The sequence below is a fragment of the Equus przewalskii genome, chromosome 22 (genome assembly GCF_037783145.1).
Source record: "Equus przewalskii isolate Varuska chromosome 22, EquPr2, whole genome shotgun sequence".
In the NCBI taxonomy this organism is placed as follows: Eukaryota; Metazoa; Chordata; class Mammalia; order Perissodactyla; family Equidae; genus Equus; species Equus przewalskii.
The window spans coordinates 43,443,024-43,470,577 of NC_091852.1; the positions used below are offsets into that span (position 1 = coordinate 43,443,024).

At 45.2% G+C, this 27,554-nt stretch overlaps 1 protein-coding gene across 3 annotated transcripts in view; it reads right to left on the reverse strand.

The window, feature by feature from the left end:
* Positions 1-27,554, reverse strand: part of MOB3B (MOB kinase activator 3B) — a 184,929-nt gene that overhangs the window by 32,427 nt on the left and 124,948 nt on the right. For all 3 annotated transcript variants that reach the window (XM_070590728.1, XM_070590729.1, XM_070590730.1), the window contains exon 3: positions 2,315-2,517. In XM_070590728.1, coding sequence (XP_070446829.1) covers positions 2,315-2,517 — 203 coding nt within the window. The remainder of the gene's footprint in view (positions 1-2,314; positions 2,518-27,554) is intronic.

Genomic DNA, 27,554 nt, shown 5'->3' on the forward strand with positions numbered 1-27,554 from the left:
CTATGAGATCAGACTGGTTCCTCTACTCTCTTCACTTACATGGCCCCCATCCACTCTTTCCTCTGTCCTTGACATTTTCTGAAATTAGCTTTATCACTCTTTCCAGCATTTTAACTCCCTGAGCTATTTGCATAAGCTTTTCTTCTTCTAGTGGCTGTTTACCCACAACAGCCTTTACACAGGACAAACTAGCACAACTCAATCATGATGCATTTTAGCTTCTTTCCACATTACTTGTCCAACTGAAGTCAGACACAACTTAGTTCCTGCCTCCAAGAACTTTCTAGAAAGCTGCTGTGAAAGAAAATGAAAACAATTAGCACTTGTTGGGCCAATGATAAACCTCAATAGTATGCAGAAAGTCTTGCTTTATTCCAGAACTCTTGAATGATGCAAAGAAAATATTTTATGCCATGTCCTTTCACAGAGCAATAACAGAGTTCAAGTTCAGAAACTCTAAACGTGATGTATGAAAATTCACTAACATCTTCTTTGCCAGATACAGGTACTGTACTGTGTTAAACATCTTTTATTTTTTATATTTTGATCCTTTCATATCTGGGGATGGACTACCCCTCCCAGGGCCAGCCAATTCCTAGAGATAGGAAACAACTCGCCCATGAGCTGTTTACTCACCAACCAACACAAACCCACAAATCCAGAGCCCACAACCCCAACCACCTCCTCTGTCAGCCTCTCACACTTAGGGCTCCTAGTCTCCTGGACCAGGCACCAGACCACTAAGGACAGCCCCCAGGCCCCAGAGCCTGCTGAAATTATTCACGATAGTCAATCTGAAACCTTCTTACCCTGCCTCACCCGTTCCGTCCCAGGGAAACCACAATAAAGTCTCTTGCCCACGTTTTCCCTGCTCCCTCTGCCTCCGACCCAGCCTGGTGGTTTCTGTGTGGCCCCCGGGACATGGTGTGCCCCCTTCTCTTGGGATCGGTGAGTATAACAAATGATCTCTTCAGTGGCAGTCGTCTCCTGAGCTATTGGCCTCGTCATACATAAATAATCATAAAATTTATATTTCAAAAACATGTACATAAAGAGAAAGGAAGATAGGGTAGCAAAGATGACTGCAGCCTGGCCCGTGCGTTCTGGCCATTATTCAGAGGGACTTGGATGAAACCTAGTTGCTCTGTCAGTTACATTTAGCAAAAATGCCACTTTGTTTCGAGGAAAAAGCACGACTTCACCATAAAGCACTGCATTCTACTAGATGAGAAAGCACTCAACAGAGCTGACCAGAAATAGCTGTGACGAGGGCATCCACAGTGAGATCTCACATTACAAAAGATGACAGGGTTTTCAGAGGTCCTTGACTTCTGAAGCACAGATTGAGTCCAACTGTAAAAATAACTTATGAAGAAAAGAAATGTAGTCCCCATTCACCTAAACAATAATAGTAAAGTTTCATATCGAATGTTTTGGATTTTAATATATCCAATTAAAACTGCATCACAGGTGGGACTGGCCCCATGACCTAGTGTTTAAGTTCAGCGTGCTCCACTTCAGCAGCCCAGGGTTCATGGGTTTGGATCCCGGGCATAACCTACACCACTCGTCAGCCATGCTGTCATGGTGACCCACATATTAAAAAAATAGAGGAAGATTGGCAACAGATGTTAGCTCAGGGCTAATCTTCCTCAAGCAAAAAAAGAGGAAGATTGGCAACAGATATTAGTTCAGAGCTAATCTTCCTCAGCCAAAAAAAAAAAAAAACCAAAAAACAAAACCACAAAAACCAAAAAACAGAAAGCTGTATCACAGGAGTTTCAGTATGAAACGCAATGTTGCTGTGATAGTGTATTCACACTCATCTGGGGCTTCCTTTTGTCTCTTTCTTTGGAGCAAAATCTTTAAAGGCAGTTGTACTTGACTTTGTATGCCCAGTAGCTGCTGCACAGTAGGTACAAAATATTTATTTACTGACAGAACAAATGTTTCTGGTCATGTTTGAGTACCAGTGTAAGAGATGACATGAGAGATCAGAGGCCCATTTAAGGGACCAAGTAAGTAGGTGACTGGTTTTGGAGCAGAGAATTAAAGCTACACTCCCTGGTCCAAACCATTACAATCCGACTACATTCTGCCACCTCTTGGACAGAAATTTAAGACCCTTATTTGATGGCCGTTGACATCCTGGCATCTCCTGACCTTCCTCTGACCTGTGCATTAGTCTGATTCTGCAATCCTCCAGTTAAGAGCTAGCCATCGGGGAACATTTTGCACGGGTCTGGAAGTGTACTGTGACCCATGGCTGAGCTCCGGGAGGTGACCGCTGCCAGCACTGCACGGTGACACTTACCAGGGGCTCCAGTTCCTTGCGGTCTATGAGGTTCATCTCTGTGACGAAGTAATAGAAGTGTTTGTAGCACGTGTTAACATGAGCCTCTGCTCCCATCACGATGACCCGGTCGAAGTGGTGGATGTACACGTGCACGAAGACCCGGAAGAGACGACACAGGATCTTCTTGCAGATCTGAAGGAAGTTCTTTGGGAAGGGAACACCTAGAGAAGACAAAAAAAGGGAACCAAACTATCACGGGGGAGCTTTGGTAGGCCCTGGAGCACATGCATGAGGCTGGAGAACAGCCTGCAGATGCCTGCCTCTCCACGGGCAGCTGCAGGAGACACTGTCTGAAAAGGTGGCTAAAATGGTGTTAAATGCAATGCCAACAACCATCAGGAAGAGACCAAGAAAAAAGGGAAGAAAGCCAGGTTTGTTTCTTTGGTTATATCTTTTTTGGTGCAGATACCATGCAGAAATATTTATTCTTACACACAAACATGCATTCTCCCTTCTTGCTTTTTAATTTTTTCCCACTTTATAGAGCAAAAGAAGGTTCATTTTCCTCTTACCTCTATTATGAGAAAACTGGTAGGAGGAGGGCAATGGACGCCACCGGGAGACTGGCACTCCCTGTCACAGTAATAGGGAGCAGTGGGGACTGCGGCAAGCTGGGACGCACCTTCTTGTCAAAGGCAGCAGCGGCTGCACAGCCCCAGCCAATGGGGACGGAGGCCCAGGGCTGTCAGAACTTCTGATTTTTCAAGATAATTGAAATCTAGAGTTCTGTGTGAACTCGTCACATTTTTTAAATGTTAGCATTTAATCTGAAGTTTTACAAAGTACCACAGATTGAAATAAAACATCTTTCTAGGTTAATTTGGCCTGCAGGCTACCAGTATGCAAATTCTGATCCAAACCCTTCCTGAGATACACTGTTTCCAAGGTGGGCAAATGTACAAGCTTCGTGGGTACTTCACACTGCCCTTGTCACCACCTCACCGCCTGGAGCAAGCTAAGAGTGAGGGCTTCTGTTTCTCACACCACAGACAGGGGAAGTGGTCAGAGGAGGCACCCAGATTTCCTGGCTGATGACCACTACTCCCAGCTTGGTCAAAGCAACAAGTAGTAGAATCACAAGCCTACTTCCTTTCTTCCTCTCGAACCTGGCTTACACTCTTGTCTTTTACACTGTCCTGAAGTGGCCACACGCTGTAAGTTAAACAGACTTTGAATTCCTACTTTGCTCCTTTTCCAGCTGTGTGACCATGGGCAAGTTATTTAACCTCTCTGAGCATCAGTTTTTCCATATGTAGGATGAGGATAAAAATTCCAATGGTTGTGAGGATTAAAAGTGGTACCTGTACAACTTTGGTTTCTTGCCTGTAAAAGAGGGGTCTTAATAAGGCCTTCCTTGTGTGACTAGGAGGGTATTGACATGAGTAAAATCTTCCTACAGTGCCTAGAGCAGAGTAAGAGCTCACCAAATGGGAATGACCCCCCTTTCTCTCTGCAGTGTAAGGTCTGGAGCATTTAGCTGTGCTTGTAAGGAAAATAATTACCCTTATCAAGAAAAGGTAGACGTGACCACAAGCCCTTGCAAAAAAATTGCAGAGCCCCACTCAGGGCGAGCCCCTGGTCCCTAGGAAGCCTGGAGTTTTGCTGTCCTTGCCTCTGCAGGGTCCCAGTGGCAGGTGTCTGGTGAGAGACATTCTGTAAGGGGATCACCTGGGACCCCCAGGGCGGGATGAGGGAGGTGGAAGACATCTGGCAGTTGGCAGAGGCAGGATCTGTCTGCCCAGGGCCTGGCACTGATACTGGCTTTTCTTCAAAAACAAAGTGGCAACACATCCAATGAACCCAGGGAGAGACTGGGACACAGCTTGGCAGCTGGCTGGCTGGGCAACAGATGCTGGGGTTTGGGGGGTGGGGTGAGGGGAGGCTGGGAAGGAGCTGGAGGGCAGCCCTTAGCAGAACTGATGGGTGGTGTTCTTTGCTGCAGGGGGCCCAGTGAAATCCACCGCTGCCAGGCTGGGAGAGGGTCTGGAATCTTCAAAGAAGCTCACATCCCAGAGATGATGGAATCCTCTCTGAGATAAGCGTGATCCTGTCAGAAGGGGCATCCTGTAACTACAGGTGAAACGCCAGGGGGTTGACATGTGTTTCCTTTGCAACTTATCTGTGAAGTCCCTTTTGCTCTTCCTCTGTCACAGAGGAGTAACACTGAGGCTCTGAGGCGTGGGTGAACTTGTTCCAGATGACTCCGCTAAAAAGGATTTGGACCAAGTCGGCCTGATTCTAAAATCCAAAAGATCTGGTTATGTTTGGGGAGTGACTCTGAAAGGACAGAGACGCAGCTTGAAGAGCAGCGAGGCATCTAAAGGTTACTCTTTGGTGGCTCAGAAATAGAATTCACAAAAAGAAAAGGGGTGAGGCGAGAAAGATGAAAAAAGGCCACACCCTCAGGAGCCACAGGTCCAAGGTGTCAGGAGATCCCCTAATACCCTGTGCTGCCTTCAAAGAGCAATGCGTTTTCTCTGCTCATGCCTGAGGACCGTGCACCCGGGACTAAGAGGAAAAGCCAACATTTACTGAGCACTTACTATTCTGGGGCTGTGCTGAGCACTTTATGTGGATTAGCTAATTGAGTCCTCAGAACGAGCCTTGAAGATAGGTACTATTACTGTTGCCATCTCAAAGATGAGGACACAGACTCTGGAAAATTAAGCAGCTGCCCCAGGTCACCCAGCTGGCAAACAGCGAGGAGGGATTTGGATCCAGGTTTGTCTAACTTCCCAGGATCACCCTGAACTCCTGAGATGCTGCCCTGGGGCTCTGCACACACCTCCAGCTCTGTGGCCCTTCCTTTCTGGGTGGCCTGCACCCCCTCAGCCGCACTCACCTCTCACACCCTCTAACTCCAGCCTCAATGGACACTCACCAGCTGTTAGGGACACGGGGAGGCTCCGCTGCACCAGTTTATGTGTTTGACCTTCTGAGCAGACCCCACCCTGCATGCTGACTGGGTATAAGGCCAAGTCTTGAGCACACTGAGGATGTTCATGGTAACAGCTGGGTCCCTCTAGATTGTCCCCAATTTGCATTTTTCCCCCATCCCTACCTCTGCTCAGCTCTCAACTCTTGTCTCTGTCCTCCATTCCATGTGTGGTCTCCGGCCTTGCCTTTGGCCTTGAACTCGATTTGCCTCTCGCCTCTCTCTTTTTTGGGCTATGGCTTCAGAGTAGTTGAGAAGAGTTGGTTTTGGAGTCTGGAAGACCCAGTTCAAAATCCTAGCCCTACAACTTACTAGCCATAGAGACAAGTTACTCCATCACTCTCTTATAAAAGAGGGAAACATTTACTTTGCAGCGTTCTTGTGACAGTGTCTGTACTTAGTGGGCACGTAGTGGGAGCTTGGGGACTAAGTTGTACTTCTGTTATTCTCACCTGAACTCCTCTGGCAGGCAGGACTCAGGCTCAGAATCTCTTGGCTCTGGCTGCTAAGCTGGACCTGGCTCTTCCACATTCCCTCCCTTGCATATAATTCCTTCTTCCAGAGTGTATGTTGCAAGTGGTTCAAGGAGAACATGCTCAGTGTGCATCATAGTCACCCAGGCCAATTCTGGAAGCTGCGAAGTCCAAGGCTGGGCATCCTCGGGAGCCCAGAAACCCCAGAGGGCTCTGCAAGCCAGAGACAAAATCCCAGCTCACAGAGCACGGGGGTAGGAACAAGGAAGCCCCACGGCAAGCACCACGGGAATTCATTCAATATTATCAATGGTTCAGGGGCCAATTCTTGAGTTTGTATACTATCTCAGTCTTTTGCTCCTTTTCTCTTCTGCCTTCTAGGTGTTCAGATTTGTGTGTGTGTGTGTATGTGTATGTGTGTGTGTATATATGGGCATGTATGTGCATGCCTGTGTGTACACATGCGTGCATGTATATTTGCATCTGTGTGTATGTGCATGTGTGCACGTGTGTGTGTGCATATGTGTATTGTGTGGATGTGTATGTGTCTGTGTGGGTGTGTATATGTTTTTTTTTTTTCCTTAAAGAGTGGCACCTAGGCTAACAACTGTTGCCAATCTTCCTTTTTTTTTTTTTTTTTAAGGATTGGCACCTTGGCTAACAACTGTTGCCAATCTTTTTTTTTGTTTTTCTGCTTTATTTCCCAACCCCCCCAAGTACATACTTGTATATCTTAGTTGCAGGTCCTTCTAGTTGTGGGATGTGGGACGCCGCCTCAATGTGGCCTGACGAGCGGTGCCATGTCCGTGCCCAGGATCCGAACCCTGGGCCGCTGCAGCGGAGCACGCGAACTTAACCACTCGGCCACGGAGCCGGCCCCGGGTGTGTATATGTTTTAAAGAAACCTTCTTCAGAAGGTGGGAGGTGGATGTAGAGAACTGGATGTCCACCCCTTTGGTGGACTCTGGACTCTCACCCTGCGTAACTGGCCTCATGGCAGCAAGACAGGGCCAGACTCAGCCCTGCTGATCCACTCCCTTCCCTGACAGGGCCCAGAGGGGCCAGCTCATGAAAACAGGTTGATCTGAGAGTTTTCTGTCTTCATGGTGCTGCTAAGAAATATCCGCTCTCCATTGAATAGCCAAAGAAAAGGGAACTCTGGGTGAGGCCTTGTATGTGTATGGGTGATGTTGGTTAGTTTCAGTGACACCCTGAGCAGTGGTATCATTATTTCAATTTAAAAAAACGTAGCAGGCTTAGCTCAGTTAAAGTATTTGCCCCTGGCCCCTCAGCTTTTAAAAGGAGGTGGAGCAGAGAGCTGGCTCCAAAACTCAGCCTTTTCTTTGCATCATGTTCCTGCAGGCTCCATGGTGGCCATGAATGTGACTGTTGAGACCACCATTTTACGACCCAAACTTCGTTCAGTACCGGCTTATAGAAGAAGCTCAAAAGGCATTTGTTGGTTTGTTTTAAATGAATACAGTCTAGCAGTAGGAAGAATGAAAGGGTAAGGAATCATCTCAAATGGACACTGGGCTAATTACATGGCAGCCTGAACCTGAGAGGCTGTGCAGTGGCTGGGTCTGGGCAAAGAGCAGTCTATGTGGACACATGCACCACTGACCCAGCTGAGGACCACATCCAAACCCCTCCTTTTGTTGCTTCTGCTTCTCTTGAGTGCATAAGATACTACGGACCCTCCGCTCTAGTATTTCCCAACATACGTCTTAAAAATCACTAATCCTGGGAGATCCTTGGCTAAAACAAGAGGGTTGTGAGGTCAAATATATTCGCAGAAATGCTGCTTTCATAGAGGTTTACAATACACCTAAGCACAATGAAGGATCTCAGAATTCCTATAGCAAAAAGTCCTATTTAAGTCTCGACCCTCTTTTTTCCCAAAACATCTATTGATTTAAAACAGAGTCTGTAGTCAGACTTCTCAGGCTCCAGTTCTGGTCTACTACCTATTAACAATGTATTCAAATGCAAATGGCTTGGTGTCTCTAAGCCTCAGTTTCCCCATCTCAAAAGAAACAGAGATGTTAATGTAATCTGTAGCTCACGAGGTTGGTGTGAGGAATAAATACACACAGAGAAGGCTTTGCTCATGCCTTGCAGATAGTAAGCACTCTATTGTGAACTGTTAGTTTTGGTATCCATGGACCAAATATTCTTTGTAACTTTGGGATTAAATTCCTCCCATCTATTTTCAGGAGGGCAGTCTTGGTATTAATACATCAGTTCTGAACTGGTAAAGAACTTACAGTGGCAGGTACTCAATTAAGCTGGGCTATATTCTGCCTTACATTATCTTCTACAAGTTTCTCATACTTAAGTCTTGTATTACTGTAAGTCTCTGAACAAAGGGACTGTTTCATATTTTGATTCTATCTTTTAATGCACCTGGCAGAGGGCTAGGTAAGGGATATTCATCAATCAAAGCTGAGTCATAAAAGAGTGGTGATCGTATTTACTTGAGACATGAATCCATCATCTCCTATTTAGGGGAGGAAAGAAGCCTACAGCAGAAATGAAAGCTTTTTACCAGAGTCTTGCTATGATCCTGGCATGGAAGGTCGCACACTGCTTTTGGTGAGAAGGGAGGAGAGCTCTGTGATAAGAACATCTTGATCTAGCCAAGGGGGTGGAAGAAAGAATCTGAAACTCATCTCTTTATCATTAAAAATCTCCCGTTTTCGCCTTTCGGTCTAGTTTTTCAGGTGGTGACAGTTAATATTCAGTCTTTGTACTCAATTAGAAGTTAATGCCAGACGATATTAACCAGCAGTCTTAACTGAAATAGACTGCATTTCTAAAAGATTTGGAGTTAAACTGTGACTAGTCTTATAAGAACTCAGACAAACCATCCGGCAATAATCCCAGACAGATAGGTATTGATGATATAGAAAACAACCTTTGATCAGAAGGTCTCTAAGTTATTTGCAAGCAGGAATTGAGTCTCAGAGCACCCTTTTCCTTTGTCTTACACTAAGCCATATTCCATACTCTCAGATTCAAGCTGGGAAATTTCAGACTCCAAGAAGTTGGCCGGAAATGAGAAAATGTGTTCAGATGAGTGTTCCACAGAGGTGGTAGACATGTAGGTGTTCAAGGGTGACCCTGGGCCTGGATGACCTGGGTCATGTGGTGGGGCTTGGTCTCTGAAAATGGGTCAGTACTGAAATGGAGTTAGTGAACCTAAAACAGGGCCAGGCTGAGCTCAGATTGCAGAGAGAGCTGAGGCAAAATGCCTGGGCAGAGGTCAGAATCCCAAACCAGTCACTCATAGGCAGTTGCTACAGGAATTTACACAACAATTAGACTCAAAGCAAGACTAGAGTTTGTTGGGGCTGGCCCTGTGGCATAGCGGTTAAGTTCAGCGCACTCCGCTTTGGTGGCCCGGGATTGCAGGTTCCCATCCTGGGCAGAGACCTACACCACTCATCAGCCATGCTGTGGCGGCGACCCACATACAGAATAGAGGAAGACTGGCATGGATGTTAGCTCACAGCTAATCTTCCACAAGCAAAAAAAAAAAAAAAAGAAAGAGGATGATTGGCAATAGATGTTAGCTCAGGGAGAATCTTCCTCAGCAAAAAAAGACTAGAGTGTTGAGCAATTGGCCAAGGAAGAGGCAGGCCAGAGGGTTGGAGTGAAGGTGGATGGTAAGGTGACTCTGTGGAGCCGGAGTCTCTCTTGAAGGCCTGACAAGGCAGCCTCACAGCTGTGCTGCTCATGACGACTCGGTGCTCCTCCGGCACCAGCATCTGACAGAGCCCTGCAGAGTTTATGAATGTGTCTAACCACATCTTTCTGATCTCCAAGCCACATTCAGTACAAAAGCTAAACCAAGCATGGAACACAATATTTCTCTGAGGCCCCACACGGACTCGCCTTTCATCTCTGACTTAGTAAATCTCCCTTCTCTCAAACAGAATTTAATAAAAATTCCAGTAATTTCTGAGCTTCAATCTATTTTCTTTCCCTCTTCTCCCCTCCCTTCCACTAAGCCCTCAGAGGCTCCATTCAATCCTTCCTTTTTGGGCACTCCTGAAAGAAAAGAAGTCGTCTAAAGGGCTTGTGTGTTTTCTTTTATCCTGTTATGGAAGCCACAAAGGAAGAGAGTCCTCAGAGAAGACAGAAATGCTTTGGATGACAGGGTCACAGATGGGCGACGAAGGTCCCACAGTCAGACAAGACCCGGGGGAGTTTCTGCATCAGCTCCTGCTCATTCTGTTTTCACTGTGTTCTCTCTTTTCTTCTGAAGAAAAAGCCCAATGCCTGAGGATGAGACCCAGCTGAGATCATGCTGGGCTGGACCTGGGCTGTGGAGGGATGGAGAGGAAGGCTAAAAGGATGTCTCCAGGGACACCAGAGAACTGGCCTCAAACACCCCAGGTGCCCCAGCACTTGGCAGATAATCCTGCCCGTCGTTGACCTAGATAATGCCTCTTCTTTCTTAAGAGCTCAGCTCAAAGTCTTCTCACATCCCTAGACTCAGGTTCCCCGGCACCTGTTCTCTGCTCCTAAAACTTTCTTGAGCACAGATCCCAGATGGAAATCCTACGCTTACCTGTGGGAATCCCTGCCTCAGGTGTGCCACCCCCTGAAGACCAGCCTGCACCCTCCCTGAAGGCAGGGAGCATGTCCACGCTCCTCACAGACACATCCTGAGTGCTAGCATGCAGCCTGGAGCAGGGTGGGTGTGGAATCAAGACTTGCTGGCTGCAGGAATGAGTTGAGCTCTTACACCATCTGCTTACCCTAAAATCAAAGCTCCGAAAGGTGAAGGGATGGCCTGGCTTGGGATTTACAGAGCTAGTTTGTCATGAAAAGGGATCTGAATTCAAGTCTGTCTGATTCCAGTGCTATGCTTTTCCACTCTACCGGGAAACTTGACAGGGTTCTGAGAGCTCCTTTCATCTGACTCCAAACCAACTGGCAGAATTGGGGAAGCGAAGCTTGTTAAAAGATGAAGGTGGATGGGGGCCAGCCCGGTGGTGGAGTGGCTGGGTTCACACACTCCGCTTCGCGACCCAGGGTTTCGCTGGTTCGGATCCTGGGCACGGACATGGCACTGCTCATCACCAGGCTGAGGTGGCATCCCACATGCCACAACTAGAAGGACCCACAACTAAAATATACAAGTATGCACTGGGTGGATTCTGGGAGAAAAAAGCAGAAAGCAAAAAAAAAAAAAAAAAAAAGATTGGCAACAGTTGTTAGCTCAGGTGCCAAACTTAAAAAAAAAAAAAAAAAAAAGACAAAGGTGGAAAAGGCTCTTACTTCCCCAACCGTATGTGTCACCATGGTTGAGGATACTGGTTAAGCGCCTGGCTTTGATGACACTTGGGTTCAGATTCCAGCTGTGGAACTTCCGTGCTGCTGGCCCTTGAGGAGATCTGCTAACTTCTGAACGCCTCAGTTTCCTCATCTGAGGATTGGGGATAATAGTGTCTCATTCTTCCTGTGACCGTGAGGACGAAATGCAAGCACAGTGCAGCAAGCACATGGAAGGCACTCAGGAAACACAGCCGACATTACTGTCGTTGTATAGACGGCTCTTCCTCATCAAAGCCAAGGGTGGGGACAGGCAAATGAAACAGGACAGGTGGAGCTGCCTTTTCTCTCCAAAGGACAAAGTCTTCTTGGAAAGCGGATCTGGAGCCGATGTGATATATGGGGAACATCGTGCGAACTGACCAAGGAGCTTCCAAATGACACGAGACGAAACCTAATGCCCTGCCCAATCCTGTAGGGACCCCGCTGGCATGTCAGCAACGACAACCAGAAATGCCCACATTTCTCCTTAAAACTGTTCCTCACGAGAGCATTTGTGTTGTCCTTTTTGTCTCTGGAGTCCAGTAACAGGAGTGCACATGTGCAAATCCCTCTAGAAGTCATAAAAATCAGTCATTCTCCATAGATCGTGAATAAAAACAACATCCCACACACGTGGGAAAAGAAGACAGCCCTCGGCTGGCAGCGTGGCTGAGAACATACCATTTCCAAAAATACTCGCAAAGCAAAATGCAATTGCATCACAAAAAAAAAAACAACTAACAACACAGATGTGTTTCTTACAAATACCTCTCCTGCCCATTCCATCCGCATTCTCCTGCCTCCTGCAAAATGTATACATATATAAACTTATCTACAAAAGCCTCATGCTCTTGCTGAGGCTGATGAAAACTCAGCTGCGGACTGATTCCTCTAAGCAGATGTTTTTTGTTATCTCAGAGCGTTCCTCAAGAAAGTGTCTGTTCATCACGCCAAGGAAAACAATCCCGTGGAGCGAGACTTTGTTCCTCCGCCTAAAAAAAAAAAAGCCCCCAAACAAGCTGACAGCTGCAAATGGTTAGAAATAAACTGGCTACTACTCTACTCTCCAACTCCCTCTGCCCTTCTCCAGGGCCTCTGGGTTCAACTCCGACCTATTATCACAGTGGTTGGACCAAAAGAAAGAAAAATAGACCAGCACGTGATTACATGTTCTAAACAGATTGTTAATTCTTTCAGACATGCCATTCGCCAGGCAGAGGAAGTGCTGTTTCAGCCACCCAAAGGAGCGAGTATAAATACAGTGTGCCTGCTTGTCACACTTCCTCTCTTCCCCCAGGGCCACTTCTCTGCTGCTGAGGCTGCTCCTTATCTGCATCCCCGTCTCCAGGGTGGCTGCCTTCGCCCTCTGCTGTTGTGGCACAGAGGTGGAAGTAGACCAAGACAGACCCGAGAAAACCTGAGAAAAGTATTTATTCACGATAGATTGACAATAAAAGCCATTAAAAACAAACTCTAGCTAGTTCAGACCCGCTGAAAATCAAATGGGCCAAAGGAGATGGAGTGAGCTAAGAACGGGATGCTAATGAATTTCATTAGTACCGGAAACGGAAGCAGCAGGACCAGTACCTTGATCCTGAGCCCCAGCAGAATTTGAAAATGACTGAGCCTCCTTGTCCTGGATGATAGATATATTGTGAGTCTCTTCACAAATAAAACTTTTCTTTATTCACCAGCAGAATCTTTCTTCCATTATGTGAAGGGCAATTAATACCAAGTCTTGTCTGAATAGTTTCTAATCTACAAACTTCTCTCCAACCCCACTGCCACTTCCCTCTCTCAAGCCACCCTCACCGCCTGCCTGGTTTGCTATAGCTCCCCCTTAACTGAGCCCGCTTCCTGTACTCTTGGATTTCTCCAGTCTCTACCTTGCAGGTAGAAGATCTTCCTAATATGCAAATCTAACCAGGGTGTCTGTCTTTCTGCATAAAATTCTAAAGTTAAGGTGGGGACTGAGCAAGAAATGGTGTCATTGCATTTGCAAATAAAATCCAGTAAAGGTAAGTTGGTGGCATAGGGACGAAATGGAGTTCTAAAATATGTTCACTGGGTCAAAGTAGAGCTAAATTCACAGACAAAGCTGTGTATCTGTTAGTTACCTACTTGAACACGATTTGAACCAGCAATCACATATTCAAATACCTTCAATGGTCAGAAAGAAACATAAAAGAGTAATGTAGGCTGGGTGTAATATAATAGGGAGTGGTGCGGACTGTGGCAACCTGGAGAGTGCTTTATGCAGGAAAGGAAAAGATCATCTCAGCCTTAGCTGATTGTTGTTGAACAGAAATATGGGTCCAGGACTGCCAGACCTTCTGGTCTTTTAAGAGAGTCCAGAAGTCTAGATTCTAATGTGAAATCTCTTCAGAGTTAAATGTTGGTAACTCAAAAACATTAAAAAATTTTTAAGCATTTTATTTATTAATATTACTTATTTTTACACAGTTAACTCAGTCTGGAAGAGTTGACTATAAAATGACAGCTTCTTTTAAAAATTTACATTAAAAAATTAAAAAACACTCTGCCAGCAACGAGCACATGCAACATCCAGATCATAGTTTCTAATACCATTCTTCAATAAAGGGAATCAGGGCTCCCTGGAGAAATGGCTGATTCTAGGGCTGGGGCAGAAAATATTAAAGATGGCCTGGAGCACCTTGCAGTGCCAGAAAGAACGGAAGTCCTCAATAAAAACACAATGATGGAGCTATGTCCAAGGGACATTGGAACCAACCTTAAAAGAGCTCCTCAATGGCCAAAACTGGAATTGGAGCAACAAAATAAATGGAATAGTATTGGATTATAACCCAAAGTATAAAATAAATATCCATGACTCTAGACTGATATAAATCAATGACTGAATAAATTAATGGGGAATGTACAAATCTCCTATGCAGCAGAGTTACAAATAATTTATGTAGCTACTTCCCCCTGCAGGAGGTGCAGCTCCCTCCCCTGCCCTTGACTGTGGGGTATGCTGGGTGACTTGCTTCCAAAGAACACAGTATGAAGAGGGAGGCAGGAAGAATAACTTTATAATGGAGAAAGCTGGGAAACACTACATTGGCCAGGTGGCCAAAGTTAACATCATCAATGATAAGTCATGCTCATGGCATATACCTTTGACATGACGTGATGAAAATGTCACTTTACCTCTGTGATATTCCTCCCAAGAACCCATAACACCAGTCTAACCATGAGAAAACCATAAGGGTGGAAAACTTTTCCTTTCTTCCCTTCTAGGTTCTTTGGCTGCTTTAATAGCTAAATTGACATAAGACATTAACAGGAGAAAAAACAAATTTAATTTCATACGTGCAGAAACCCCAGAGATATGAGGCTCAGAGAAGTGACCAAAGCAGGCTGTTTATATACCTTTTAGACAAAGAAACAATAAATTTGTGAAGAACTGACAAGTAAAGAAACTTAGGCTTGGGTACTATTTAGGGAAGAAAGCAAGCAGAGTTTGTTTACACAGCCTTCTTGGCGCTGGATTCCTTACCTCTGGCAATAAGGATGTCTCCCCTCCTCCTGGTGCAGGGAGGGTACCTGTCACATGGCAGATTTATTTCCCACTTTCAAGGAGAAAGAGAGGAGGGTCAGAGCGTCCTCCTTACACCAGTTGTTTCTCAAATAAGTTGAAGTCAAAATAATCAATATGCCACTTTGGCATATTTTGGGGCGGCCTGCCCTGAGACACATGAAAAACATTAGACATACCCAAATTGAGCAACATTCTACAAAATATCTGACAAGTACTCCTCAAAACTGTCAAAGTCATCAAAAACTAGGAAAGCTTGAGTAAACATCATAGCCCAGAGGAGCTTAAGGAGATACGATGATTAAATGTAAAGTGGTACCTTGGATGAAATCCAGGAACAGAAAAAGGGAATTATGGGACAACTCATAAAATCTGAAAACTGTGTGGAGCTTAGTTAATAGTAATGTACTGATGTTAGTTCCTTAGTTGTGACAAATGTACTGTAAATATAAATATTAATGTAAGATGTCACCAACATGGGAGACTTGATGCGGGATATATGGGAACTCTCAGTACTATCTTTGCAACTTTTGAGTAAATCTAAAACTATTCTAAATAAAAAGCTTATTTATATTAAAAATAACCACTCTGTGGGCCAAAAATATCTGATTGGGTCCAGGGGCCATGAGTTTGTACCCTTTAGTTTATGCACTGACATTTCTACGTTTACTGATGAAACTCTCTGATCAGGACTGGCTACAAAATTTGCAGAGTCCTGTGTTCAAAAATTATTAAGAATTTCAAGACAGCAACAGCAGAGTATTAAAGCAAGCACCGGGCTCCTTTGAGAGCAGTCCCTGTGTGACCTTACAGGTGCTACACCTGGGCAGCCAGCCACCTCTGGTATACAGCATGCTCTAACAGAGCTGTCCAGCTGGTAGTCAGCCTTGCCAGATAAAACTCCCACCAGGCACTCTTTATTTGTTCATTAACTAATTTAAATAACTAACAAACATTTATTTATTTGGGGATGTGGTAGATACTAGAGATTCAGCAATAAGCAAAAGAGAGTTAAATGGGACTGATAAATCATAAGGTCACCTTATATGTAAGAGAACTCGGGCACTGAAAGTTGAGCCTAGGACCTCCTCTGGATACAGACACTCCTTAGGTTCATCCCCTCACTCTCTATTTTCCTCTTTTCTCCCATCTCATCTGAAACATTAATTACCACAATGGGACTTCTGAAGGAAGCGGATGTTTTAAATTCTAAAATTACATATACAAAAGCATTATGAGGCTATTTTGCAAAATTCACAATTAAAAGTTTCAATTACATTGGCTCCTAAGAGAAACTTACATTTCCTGAGCACCTAAGGGCACCAGATATTAACATATGTTAATATCATTATCTCAAACAAACCCATAAATGGTCATCCCCATTTTGCAGATGAGAAAATGGGAAGCTAAGAAAGGGGGAGTCACTTCCCCAAGCAATAGAGATGATTGGCGGTGGAGCTGGAATTTCAACCCAGATCCATCTCACTCCAAAACACACAATTCTCAAATAATACATCCTCTACCATGGCAGTTCCTTTAAAATTGTTTTGAAAATTAAGCTCATCTTTAAGAAAGTTCCTCTTGAAAGTACTAAGAAAGTTAGTTACTAAAAAACTTCAACAGAAATAAATTATTGTAAGGCCTTTAGCCAATTTTAAGGTCCATAATGAAACAAGACTTTTGAGAAGAGTCTGAGAGTTTAGGACACGTCTTTTGGAATTTGGTGGAGGAGGGTAAGAAGAGGAGTGAGAGGACACAGGTGACCACAGCAATTGCCTCTCTAGGGCTTGAGATTCTGCAGCAGAGGTGAAAAACTGAGGGCTACAGATCAACCTCAGCTAGCAGGCGTGTTTTCTTTGGATTATATAGTATTTTTGAAATGCTGCCAACATTTAGAAATTGGGAACTATAACACATAGATCAAGAATTCTGGTTTCTCTTGGAAAAACTCAAAAGACCTGGGACAACTGGACCGAAAGTCCCTGGTGGCAACAGCTAAATGGTGTCTGCTTTGTGTAAATGGGAGATGCTGTACTCACCTGGGCAGTCCCACTCATTTTATTTACTTATTTTGCCAGCCTGGACCCTTTAAAGAAAATGTTGCATGTGGTCACAAATCTGATTGCAGTATATGGTAGGCACTGCTGGCTGGGTGCCCTACTGTGGGACAGGTCTTCAGCCCTTCCAAGGAGAAGGGGCCACCCCAAACTGGTGCCCACTGGCCTGTGTGTGGGACTGGAATTGGCCACCCCAAGATATGTCTCTTTGGCATGAGGATTATTTTGGGCTGGTTACTTTTAAAAACTGCAGACAGGAAAGAAACTCTGAAAAGTAGAATTTACTTACCCTTTGTTAGGAGATATTTACATTTGTAAAGGAAATCTCCATCTGTAAAGATGTCTCCCTCTCTGTACCAGGAAGGAGAGGGGATGACCTTATCTCTAGAAACTCATTAATGTGGAAGGCAAGGACTCAAATCTTCATAATAACCTGACTCTTGTTTACTGGGCTTGTCTCGTAATCGCCCGTGACTGACTCCCCCCACCAGCAACATCCTCCTTTGTCTTTAGCTGAAGATGATATTTAAGGTGGTGGCTTCAGCCATTTTGTCAAGTTGCTCAGTTTGCCTGAGCCTCTCCCATGTATACATGTTATAAAGCTTTGTTTAATTTCCTCCTGTTATTCTGTCTCATGTGAGTTTAATTCGTTGTCTGGCCAGAAGGACCCAGAGCGGGTAGAGGAAATGTCTTCCTCCCCTACACCTGCCACCTGCTCCTCAAGGCTGGGCCATCAGTCCCATGTTGCGGAAGCAGGAGGTTTTTTTTGTAAGGCCAGGTGAGGCTTGATTGCATAGAAAATGTCTATTGGCTATATCAGAAAATCATTACCCTAGTAACACGGTCCCTGAGTACATAATACTTTCAGATTCCTTTTTCCTTCCAGATCTCCCTGAGTACTGAAGCAGGATGGTCCTCTTTCTAGTGCTCCATTTGACACAAATGTGCAGAAGGCATCATTTACTTGCTTTCTCAAGCAACCCCAGGGGGAGCATTGCAGACAGATTCCTGAGGGTGAGGAAGGCAAATGGGCTTGGTGTTTTGCAACACAGGAGTTTTTCCCTATGTCTTTTTTTTTGTTAACACCATAGCTGGTCCTCATTGAATAGGCTTGACTTTCTTACCACCTGCATATTTGCACAGTATAAGTGGACATTGCTAAACCCCCTTTCGTATGGTGCACTTGTTCTATTCTATGTTAACTGCAGTGATGCTTTGATGATGTCACCCAGCTGTACTCGCTGGAGGAGAGAACGACCCACCCCCACCCCACCCCATGCATCCTGGGAGGCCCCCAGGAGGCCCTACTGCCTGCTCTACCAGGCAGACCACCTTGAAGAGCAAGTGTCCCCTTGTCCAGCACTACTTCTCCCAGGTTCTGTGAAGGTTCTTACATTTCCTAGGCCCAAAGTCATTAGCACCCTTTGGGACAGTAATTAGCAATTTTTAAATGTTTTCTACTTCTCCGAAAAACTTCTGACTTATAAATCTATAGTTCGCTTGCCCTTTGTGACAACATGGATGGACCTTGAGGGCATTATGCCAAATGAAATAAGGCAGACAGAGAAAGGGAATACTGTATGATTTCACTTATATGGAGAACCTAAAAAAAAACAACCAAGCTCAGAGATACAGAGAACATATTGGTTGTTGTCAGAGGCTGGGGACAGGCGGTGGGCAAAATGGGGTGGGGGTGGGGTCAAAAGGTACAAACTTCCAGTTATGAAATAAATAAGTCATGGGGATGTAATTTACAGCTTGGTGACTATAGTTAATAACACAGTATTGTATATTTGAAAGTTGCTAAGAGAGTAGATCTTAAAAGTCCTCATCATAAGAAAAGAAATTGTTTTGTAACTACGTACAGTGATGGATGTTTTGCAATATATACAAATATCAAATCATTAGTGTGTACAAATGAAACTGATATAATGTTACCTGTCAATTAAACCTCAATAAAAACAAAAGAAAAAAGGGACAAAGAATCCACGGGTTGTATTTCAGACAGGTATTTGGAAACATACCTTTATAAAAGTAGGTGACTGCCTAAATTCTTTTGGTCTAATCATAAAAGCAATATTGTTAAAAAAAATTGGAAAATCCTGTCAAGTATAAATATCATTATTACCCATAATCCCACCAAAAAATAACCACTGGTAATATTTTGGTGTGTTACCTTCCAGTCGTTTTTCTTTGCATATATATGTTGTATGTGCATAGAATATAGTTTTTAAAAGTAAGATTGGAATCATACTGTACATAGAGTTTGTATCTTCCTTTTTGCACTTCACATTATATCATGAGTATTAAATGTTCTTTGAACAATGAATTGTCATATACCCATTACACAGATTGAACAATTATCAAGACAAAATACTGTTTGGATGACTCTCCTGGAGCACATCTTTCGTGGTTAGTCTCTGACAATCTTCCTTGGTTAGATTCTTAGGAGTGGGTTTAATCCCATCGACTATATTAGTAGTTCATGCACATTTCGCACTTTACTCCATAGCAGATGTATTTGATTAATAGGGAATATTAACATTTTCCTAAATCTTGAAATAAAATTAATGGGCTCTATATATCCTGCAGCGTTGGTACTCCCTGGCACACCACTGAGTTCCCCAGCCGTGTAAACGCCTCCATTGGAGAAGCACTGACATAGGACTCAAGAACTTAAGCTGTAAACAGCAATTAGTAGTCTTCCTCTGAGTATAGCAGTGGTTCTCAACCCTGGCTGCACATTAGAATTATGAGGAGCATATAAAAAAAAATAATAAAGGATGGCAGTGTCCCATTCTAGAGTATTTCAATCTAAAATTATCCAGATGATTCTAATATGCAGCACTGGTTGAGAAACACCGGCCTAGAGTAATGATTCTTAAAGCGTGGTCCCTGGACCAGCAGCCAGCAATACCTAGGAACTGATTAGAAACGCAAATTCCCAGGCCTCAACCTGGAGGAACTAAATCTGAATCTTTGGGACTAGAGCCCAGCAATCTGTGCTTTAAGAGGCCTTCCAGATAATCCTGATGCATGCTAAACTTTAAAAACCACTGGTCTAGAATATTCCTTTGTGCATATTCCTGATTCAAGGACATAACCTGCTTAACCAAGTGCATAGGCTTATTGAAGATTCACGGAATCCGGTGTCACACAGCCGGAGTTCAAGTCTCTTGTCTGCCACTTTCTAGCCACATGATCTCAGGCAAGTGAAATAGCCTCTCTGAGGCTTAGTTTCACCATGCAGGCCATGGGGATGATATGAATAGTGCCCACCTCATTGGGTTGCTGTGAGGATTAAATGGGGAAAAAAAATGAAAGGTATTTTCCAACATAGATAGAGCTGGATAAATACTGGCTATTATCATTACCCAGGAGAGATACCATCATTCGTGGTCAGGAGATCAGGAAGGGAGCTTCGGAAGTGGAGAAGGCCAACTGACCCAGTGGTTTGAACATCCAAGATGGATGTCTGTTCCCTGACTCTTTTCTAACACAGGCTTGGATTTAGATTACACCTGCCATTGGCATGAACAGATGAGTCTCCCAGAGGAGATAATTAATCATTCTCTCAGAAGCTATCTTCATACTGTGGAAGTGCTGACAATATATGGCTAGAGACACAGGCTTGGTCATCTGGATCTGAAAACTGCCAGAGGTGGGAGGAGGAGGAACAAGGATGAGGACCCCCACCAACACCTAGAATGTTCTCAAAGGGGAGCCCTGAGAAGCACCTGGAGGTCTTGTTAAAACACAGGTTGCGGGGCTGTACTGTCGAGTGTCCGCGTGTTTAAGGTGGGTCTCATGTTTTGCATTTCTAGCAAGTTCCCAGGTGATAATCATGCAGCTGGTCCGGACCACACTTTCTAGGCTAAATTGAAACTTCATGAAACTGAAAGGCAACACTGAATCGTGACCTATAAAAGTTTAAGAAAGGAAGAAATGTTTTCTAACACTATCACATTTCCTCTGCAAAATTCAAATTCCCCTTCATGTGCTATGTGGCTTTGCCTCAGAACAGGACCGGCCAACTTTACAGACATGCTGATGGCTACGTTTTCATTAGAACCCTTGGAGAGGTGGAGGCATGGCAGCCCCTGGGCTTCTTGAGCAGGTGGCAGTGATGGGGAGAGAAATCAATCATTTCCCAGTTGCAACTCCCCCTCCCAAGAAGCCAGCACCCATCAATCACTGAGTATGTACTAAGTGTCTGTATACACTATGTCATCCCATCCTTCCTGGAACCCTAGAAGGTAGGTACTACCTGTATCCCAATTTTACAGATGAAGGTCACTGAAGCTCAGAGAGGTTAAAGAAATTTTCTGAAGGCATGTGGCTAGCAATGAGTATCTAATAAGAAATCAGGTCTCAAAACCTTTGCCTTTCTCTTTCTGACTCACCCAAAGGGTAGACGAGTCCTTGCTTCTAGACTGGAAAGACCCTGCGCATGGTTGGGAACAAACCAGGCATTTTTGGGATCAGGACACCCGGAATCTGAGCTGGGATGGGGCTGAGGTCATTGGGATGGGATCAGCATCTGGGTGTGGGTCAAAGGGGCACAGCCCATATTTCCTGCTCGTTTGCCCTCCAGCAAGCTCTGGTCTTAGCATCCGCACAAGCTGAACAGGAGGGAGAGTTGGCTCTGACTCCATCCAGTTCCCTAACCTCAAGGATGTGGCCAGGATGATGACAGCCACCCCTAGTGCCAGCTCCAAAGGTACACAGCCAAGGTTTAGTCCCAGAAGCATCAGCACTAGAGGTGAGCTTAGCTGAATGACCTTGGGGAGAGGGCTGGGGATTTGCTAACCAGTCTGTTGCTGGCTCAGTCTTTGGTCTTCTGGTCCACTCTCCCAGCCCTTGCCAGCCCTGCTTCATTTCCTGCCCCAGAATCACATCTGGGGAACCGTATGTATCTTTGGTTATTACATGACTGGGCAAAGGCAGAGCCTGGGCATGTGCCTAAAGTAGTAAGAGAAACTGAGGTCTTACCATGTAGGGGAGCTAGGAGAAGACTGGAAAGATAAAGTTCAAATACTGAAAGCCTGTCTTCGGAAAATGAAAAGGAGAAGAAAATAGCAAGCCACTCGCTCAGGGCCACAAAGCTAACAAGCCCTGGAGTGGAATTCAAGTCCATTTCTTTATGATTTCAAAGTTTGTTCTCTTTCCACCATTCTGCCTCCTTACAGCCGGAGGCAGCTCCTTCCTTCTTTAGGTCAATGTGAGGACAAACTTTTATATTGCCAGAGGCATCCAAAAGTGGGATGCATTGCTCAGGTGGTGGTGAGCTCCCCATGCAAGGAGGTGTTCAATTAGAGGGTACTTGCTAGTGTTGTTGGAGAGGGGACCCTGGCAAGAGATGGCGGTTTCTACCACTGGCTGCACATGACAATCACTTGCATTTGTTAACAGGCCAGATTCCCAGTCTCCCTTCCGATTCCCTGAGTCTCTGGTGGAGCTTGGGCATAGCTAATTTTTAAAAGCATCTTGGAGGATTCTAAGGCAGCCTTTGGGGATCGCAGGGGTCTCCTTCAGCTCTGAGATCCTATGACTGTAGCGACACTGGTGTAAGAGAGGGCCGGCTGGGGTGTCAGTGCTGGTGTTAACAGTGACAACAATACTTGTTACCTGTTGAGTGTTCACTCCAGGCCAGGACCACTGCATTACCTCACTAAGTCCTCACACCAACCCACAGGCTGGCACTACTGTCCTGCCCACTTCACAGATGAGGAATCGGGCAGAGGAAGATGAAGTTCCCTGCCCAAGGGAACCACAAGGAGTTGAAGGAGCCGGGCAGTGAGCCCAAGCAGGCTGCTTCTAGATCTTTACTCCCAGCCATAGGAGAAGGCACCAAATGCGACCCGTCCAAAGCCATCCAGTCCAAGGCAGGTTCTGAACAAAACCCACCTTCAATCAATCTCCCAAATAACAAAATCTGCATGGTACATGAGAGTGAAATGGACTCTTAGACCATGAAAAAAATGACTACCAGAACTGAAAGAAGGGCCGGCCCCGTGGCTGAGTGGTTAAGTTCGCATGCTCCGCTTTGGTGGCCCAGGGTTTCGCCGGTTCCCATCCTGGGCGCGGACATGGCACCACTCGTCAGGCCACACTGAGGTGGCGTCCCACATACCACAACCAGAGGGACCTACAAGTAGAATGTACAACTATGTACTGGGGGGCTTTGGGGAGGAGAAGAAGAAAAAAAAAGACTGGCGACAGATGTTAGCTCAGGGCCAATCTTAGAGAAAAAAAAAAAAGAACTGAAAGAGTTGCCAAGCTCTCAAAATATAAAGTCTAGACATTTCTTTGGCCTAACTGTATTAGATTTGGTTCTTAAAATTTAAACTTTTCAACACAGCACAAATTGCACCCAGGTAATTCCTACTGCTATACCTTCATTTAAAAACAAAACAAAACTTGGTCGTTAAAAATGGTTTTATTGTGTCATGGAATGTTCAAACAAAATGGCATTAAGTATATTGACACAACGGTTAAAACATTAACCCCAGTGAAACTCCTGATGTGCTAATTCAACAGAACCAGCCCAGGCCTTTTCTGGGAAAAGCTGGGTCACCCCTTGTACCTTGCAAGGTGTGTCCAAACCCTCACCCATCAAGCGGTTCAGAGGCCGCCAGGAGGGCAGCTTTAGCGCAGAGCCTTTCTCAACCAAGTATATTCTTTTCTCCTCTCTTTGGGCGGCTCTCAAAGTCTTAGGAGGGCCAAGCGCGAAAAAGGAAATGAAATCTCTACACTGCGAGTGCTGAACTCACGGGGACTTTCCAGGTTAAATACTGTATTAAACTAAGCCTCTCTTTAAAGTCTACTCTGGGCAAAATGGCGGGAAGAGCGGAGGTGGTCCATCTTCTGCCTGCCACTTCCCCTTTCCCCGGTATTTCAAATCGCCTCTGTTGTAGCTTCCAGCCCAGGGCTCCTGAGCTGTTCTTGCCAGTTAATGATCCTGTCTCTCAAAGCTCCTAACCCCTTGAGATTGGTTAAAACTCACAGGAGAGAGTTGAAACAGCCTGAATGGGATCAACCAGTCAGAGGAGGTGTCTGGGGTTTTTCATGCTGGCTAAGGAAACTCAATTTAACCTGTGGGATGAGGCTGAGCCAAATATCACCTTTTGACACCCAGAAATCATCTGGGAAATACCAGTTGGCTACCTCTTACCAGGCTAATGATCCAGGTGACTTTGGAGGGACCTGATTAACCTCTCCAGGTCAGGCTCCTCAACTGACCAACAAGAGGTCTAGCTGAGATCAGCGTGTCTCAGACTCTCTCCTGCAGGTGCTGAGATGCTGCTCAGCTGGCGGGAGGAAGGGCTCTCTTCTTCCACCATCTCTCCAACCATGCTCGATGTTCAAGTTCTAGGTAGCATTTCACTTGACAAAATTCAAGTGTGACAGCTCCTGACTTAGGTGATTTGTAAGGTCCCTTCCAGACTTCACATTCTACACTTCTGAGACTCTATTTTCTACAGAAATCGATAGCTGTTGCCTCTTGTGTTGCTTTCCCAACTGATGCCGACCTGGAGACTGCTAAAGGGTTAACACCTCTTCCCTGGAGTCCTTGGGGCTACAAGTCTGTCTCTGCCAGATGAGTGAGAAGCTGCCTCCATCTTCTGCACATCTAGGGATCAGTTGGGACTCTCAGTGTCCCTGGAATTCTGCCAAGTGCTTATGCAAACCAAGCGAGAGGCAGACAGCAGGGGTCTGGGTGGAACAGCTACTTTGGAAGTGACATCCCAGGCTGGGCCCCTCATGGCACTGCCTGATTTGTGATGGAATTAAAGATGTTTTCCTTTCAGGCACTGCCCCAGAATTTCCAAGTCCATGAGAAGGTAATATGAAATCGGTGCGTGGTAGGCAGAACCTGATGGGAGTGAAGCCTTGGGGCCAGAAAGCCCCGGGGTTTGTAATTCTGACTCCCTCTCATTGTAGCTATGGGGCCTTGAGCACATTATTTCATCTTTCTGAGTCTCAGCTTGTTCATAGGTCAAATGGGTGATGAAGAGACATTGCGTGTGTCAACAACTTGGCACAGCATCTGGCACTGTAAATGTAATTATTTGTTATTACTGCTGCCACTTTGTACTAGGTTAGCTCCTGAACTGCCTCAAAATGTGATGAATAATAAAAAGAGCCCAAAAAGTGAAGGAGCTCCAAGTTACCCAGCTGTGTGGACACCCATCAGATACCAAGTCAATTCTTTGCACAAGGGCTTCTCTGCCTATAGTCCCAGGCTCCCTACAACACGCTAAGCAGATTCAAATGTTCTTAGTTACTCCCAGCGCCCAGACTCGCTCTTTGCACCCAGAAGGTGGAAAGTATGTGCATTGTTCAGAAGATCAAGGCCAACCCGCCCCCCGACTGCTCCTCCCCCACTCCCATGGCTTAGGGCGGAAAAAACCACCTAATAAATCAGGCGCATTATGAGTTCCTTCCTGCTGAGTCACGCAAATAGCTCCTTGACTCCTACCTGGGCTGAGAAAAGACGAGACCAAGAATTCCCTGGACCTTGCCCTCCCAGGACATAATAAAAACCTGACAAACATGAAATTGTACTGATACACAGTTCTCGAGTGTGCCATGAGAGATGAAGTGATACTCAGGGGCCACTCGGAGTCTTACCTCAGAGCAGAACTGGTAGAAACAGGGCACTTCCTGAAGTTCCTCCAGGGATGTAAACTACCAGTGCCCCCCCCCCCAATCCTATTCAAAGCCCCACAACAATATCACAAGCTTCCAGGACTTGGTGCTATGGGGTCCTTATGTGCCAAATACAAACAAACAAATAAAACCTTATTAATAAGCAAGAAGGTCCTGGGGGAAAGGAGAATAAATTGACTAATAATAACAGAGAACAGTTGAACAAAGGGAACAGATGTGGAGGGAGAAGAAAATGTTCATCAATATACATCTACTATGTGCCAGGCATTATTCAGGTTCTTCATAAGAAGGCGGGAAGGTGAAGCGGTAAGAGAGTGGATCTGGGACCCAGCCTGCCCGAGTTCATGTCCTGACACACGCTCACTTGGACGAGTTCGAGAACCTCTCTGAGCTCAGAGGTAATAACAGAACCTCACCCACAGGACTTCATGAAGATGAAACAAAGTCATATATGTTGGGGCTCGCACCACAGTGCCTGGTGCACACCAACTGCTATGGAAGAATGTGCGTTATTCATCAGGTTTCTCATTTAATCTCTTCATCTCATTTTGATCTTTATGAGGTGGGCACAGTCCAAGTTTTACATCGGGAGAAACTGGGGCACAGATAATGTATCTGGGGTCACATGGGTAGTACATGGAGGTTTGGGAATTCAGACTCAGGATCCGGTGATTTCAAGGTAACCGACAAATAACACTGATTCATGAAGGTTGCACGCGAGAGGCCAGACAACCTGTCAAGGAGTCGACAGAAGGGGCTGCGAGGTGGCTCCTGAGTCAAGTCTAGAAGGGTGAGCAGGTTGTTCACATGCGGATGCGGGTGTAGAAGGGCACCTAACCATGCAAGCATGTTTTCAAGGTACCTAGTGAGCTGGTACCTCTAAGGAGTATCTAGGAAATATGCACCTATGTACATTTCATGCTCAGGTGCTAGCAGACTCCATTTATTTACACAGTATGCCACACAAAACACAGCGGGCATCTAATAAACGGTTGCGATTACCCTTACCACTATATGTTGGCATGAGGTTAATTAAATTTAATGTATTGTCTAGCATTCCCCAAAGTCTGCTGTCTTGTGGCTAGACGGTTCTTTAAAAAAATAAATTTAAAGGGTAACAGAGTTAAATGAAATGCTGTTTACCCTAGCCCTTCCTAGGAAATTTCCTGGTGAATAGAAACATCAGAAGGGTTCTGAGAAATTCTACGGTAAAGAAACCTGCCTACTTTGAATGCAGGATTTCTTAAAGTTGGCCACAGAATCCTTTTCTATATAATAGAAACTTTGGAGAATATTGAAATTACCTGATTAAATTTTGACTTCTCTGCAAGTGAGGGATAATTATTCCCACTTTCCAGATGAGAAAATAGAAACTCAGCTGGCAGCTGGTGGAGCCACAGCTAGACGCCTCAGTCTCTGCTTCCAAAATAAGAACACTTGCAGTTCCAAAACACTGTGCTAGGAAATCCACTGTCCCAGGTGTTGTGTCTTTTGCTTTTCATTTTTTCTTTTTTTTTCCTTTTCTTCTTCTCCGCAAAGCCCTCTAGTACATAGTTGTATATTCTAGTTGTAGGTCCTTCTAATTGTGGCATGTGGGACGCTGCCTCAGCATGGCCTGATGAGCGGTGCCATGTTCGCGCCCAGGATCTGAACTGGCGAAACCCTGGGCTGCCGAAGTGGAACACGTGAACTTAACCACTTGGCCACGGGACCAGACCCTCATTTTTTCAATTACAGGTAAAACTAAATTTTAGTAGAATTAAGTGACTTGGCCAAAATCACAGGGCTGGTTAGGCCTAAGTTCACTAACTTTTTCACATCTGTAAACCTAGAAGCAAGCAATCACTTGTCCTGAATGGTTTGAGTGCACACCTGCCTGAGCTGAGAAAAGGACCAGCAGCTGACCTCTGATGGCATTTAGGGTGGGTTCCACGAATGGAACTGGGGAGATCCTGTTATTTCAGAGCTCAATAGCTCACACAATCTCAGTCCATTCCTCTTGGCAACTAGCTGGCACGCAGTTCACTGGACTGATGAAAATAATCTGGTCATTCGGCAAATAAAATCAGTCTCATTGAAATGATTATTCTGCAGCAACTCCTATTCTTCCATAGGAAACAACAGCGGAGATGAATGTGCTTTAGGACTGGAACACACCCATGGCAACGCTCTATCC